The sequence below is a fragment of the Exophiala oligosperma genome, assembly GCF_000835515.1.
Source record: "Exophiala oligosperma strain CBS 72588 unplaced genomic scaffold supercont1.77, whole genome shotgun sequence".
Lineage (NCBI taxonomy): Eukaryota > Fungi > Ascomycota > Eurotiomycetes > Chaetothyriales > Herpotrichiellaceae > Exophiala > Exophiala oligosperma.
In genome coordinates, this window is record NW_015622894.1 from 8469 (window position 1) to 10715 (window position 2247).

The window sequence follows — 2247 nt, forward strand, 5'->3', positions numbered from 1 at the left end:
GATCTATTTCCCACCAAAGTTTTGTCGCCCCTATCGACAAGGAATCTCTCCTGGAAGTGAGAACACAGTAACTAAGTTAAACCAATTGGCCATTACTGTATGAACCTTTGTGCATAGACCAAAATACTGTCACTGTCGGACCACTCGTGATGCTATTCCGCTAAATGTTCTCCTGTCATTTGTCTCTCAAACTATGCCACTCTGTCTCTTGTTGAAAGATACGACAAGCATCCTGATGCGAACCAAGTGGAGACAATTGTACCTTCATCACTGAAGTGTCTAATCCGACGGAAGCAAGAAGAACAGCTCCAGGGACATTGCCTGGGGGTCAATAGATTCTAAGAGTAGAGTCCTAACGGCATCTACCATGGAGATGTTTTCTCCATTCTCAAGACTGGCAGGGACCTGGAACGTATTGGTAAGAGAAATAGGTCGCAAATTTTGCGTGAATTCTGTGCAGGAGAATTGTTTCGAGCTGCTATCATAGGTGATATAGCGTTTCAACTAAGCACAGAGTTAGTGAGTCGTTAGAGCACGCGTTTGAGGGTTCTGCTTACCGAAGCAAGCCTCACACCAAGCCACAGACACCTCTCTGCACGTGATGCTGCATGACTTGGAAGCTCTAGTGTGCGGTCATCCTCGTCTGTCACTTGTTCCTCGAAAAATTCGGGGGCATAGTAGTGATAATGAGACCATTTAAACCCACGTATCAAGAAGTCCTCTGGTAATTGACGACCTGTGCCTGACTGTTGTTGAGGAAAACCTGGAGCCTCAACTTCATTGTCAGCCACACCAGATCTACTCATCGAGTTTAACGATAAAACCAATTTGTCCCATGGAACGTAGTTTTCGAGGTAGATAAGAGTCTCTGGAACATCTGATAGACCCCATAGAAATGACAGAGTGAAGTGTAGGAACGGGAGAATGTTCCTGTCTCCGACTTTGGCCGCAACGATGGAAATGCATTGGTACCAGACAGGTAGAACGTATGATGTTACTTCGTCTGAAGAAGAGAATTCAACCCCTGGTCTGTCACCAAGTGGCGTAGCAGCCTGGACAAAGTCTTGAACATTAATAGGGCCATCTTGTTCCCAGAATTTGCGGCGCATTTGAGATTTAGCCACAGGATCCTTAGAGGGGTTTGTGCCGGAGGGCTGGTCTGATTGTTCTTCATTTTGGCTCTGCTTGTTCTTTGAGTCCGCACAAAGGGCTTTCCACAGGAAATTCTCGTCAGAGCCGAAGTCGAGAATCATGGCAATGAGGGACGATGCCATTTCTGCTCCTTGTATCTTGAAGTTCGATCCTGTCCTGTTGATAGTGCCATCTAACTCGGATGTAAATTGACTGATATGTAAACAATAATCATGGACAAATCCACGAGTAAAGAGGACACCTGCCGCGGTGACCAGGCTAGTTTCTACCCTGAGGTACTTCTGACTTGTTGTCTCATACTTATCAAGGAAAGGAGAGAATAAGAGCATGATCGAGTCTCGAGCGTTCACAAATGGGATGCCGCTAATCAGTGCCTTGGAATAATAAAACAGCTGACGAACCACATTCGGTCTCGCTAAAACGGCCAAGTGATGCTGTATACGACCGGTCGTAGCCGAGCGATCGGCAGCACGATTATACCACATCCGGGCAACATTAGACCAGTTCTCTCGGTCCCGCATATCAGATTCTTCGATGGCCATCCGGTATCGAGCCAGGTCTCCTAGGCATTCTATCCATGTTTCATGAAAAGTAGGCACTGATTCCATCAACAGACTCATCATTTGATAAGCGAGATAGACGAAGCTGAGCATATGCTCTAGTGAGAACGGCAGTCGATGGCGGAGTAACTCAAGAAAAGAGTGAATTCCATGTCTCCACATCCGGGCGGGCATGGCATACTTTGTTGATAGCCGTCGAAGCGCTGGTGACGCTGTGGGATATTGACTGGCCAAGAAGAAATCATGATGCTGGTATAACAGGGTCCGGTGCAAGGCAATCAATGCCTGCCACTGCTCATTGGAGAGCTTGTTTGTAGTCTGGGACTGCTGCTGGCAAATCTCGACACATTTCTTCTCGACCATAACGAGGCCAGCATAAATTCCTTTCACTTCGTTGACGAGTTCTTCTTGTGAGATAGGTTTTGTTTCAAATTGCAATCGCATTTGGTGGGCATGAGAACTGCTGTAACAGCAAATATAGTTAGCCGAACGCAGAATAAGATGACGACGATGAAGACATTACCCTATGGGGCCT

General features: G+C 46.7%; 1 protein-coding gene across 1 annotated transcript; it reads right to left on the reverse strand.

Annotated features, from left to right (window-relative positions):
- Window positions 1–279: 279 nt before the first annotated feature.
- On the reverse strand, window positions 280–2156 carry PV06_11840 (uncharacterized protein; the record flags this gene model as incomplete). Its single annotated transcript, XM_016413575.1, has 2 exons — window positions 280–504; window positions 558–2156. 2 exons carry the CDS (start codon window positions 2154–2156, stop codon window positions 280–282), a joined length of 1824 nt encoding a protein of 607 aa, XP_016256047.1.
- Between the last annotated feature and the right edge of the window lie 91 nt (window positions 2157–2247).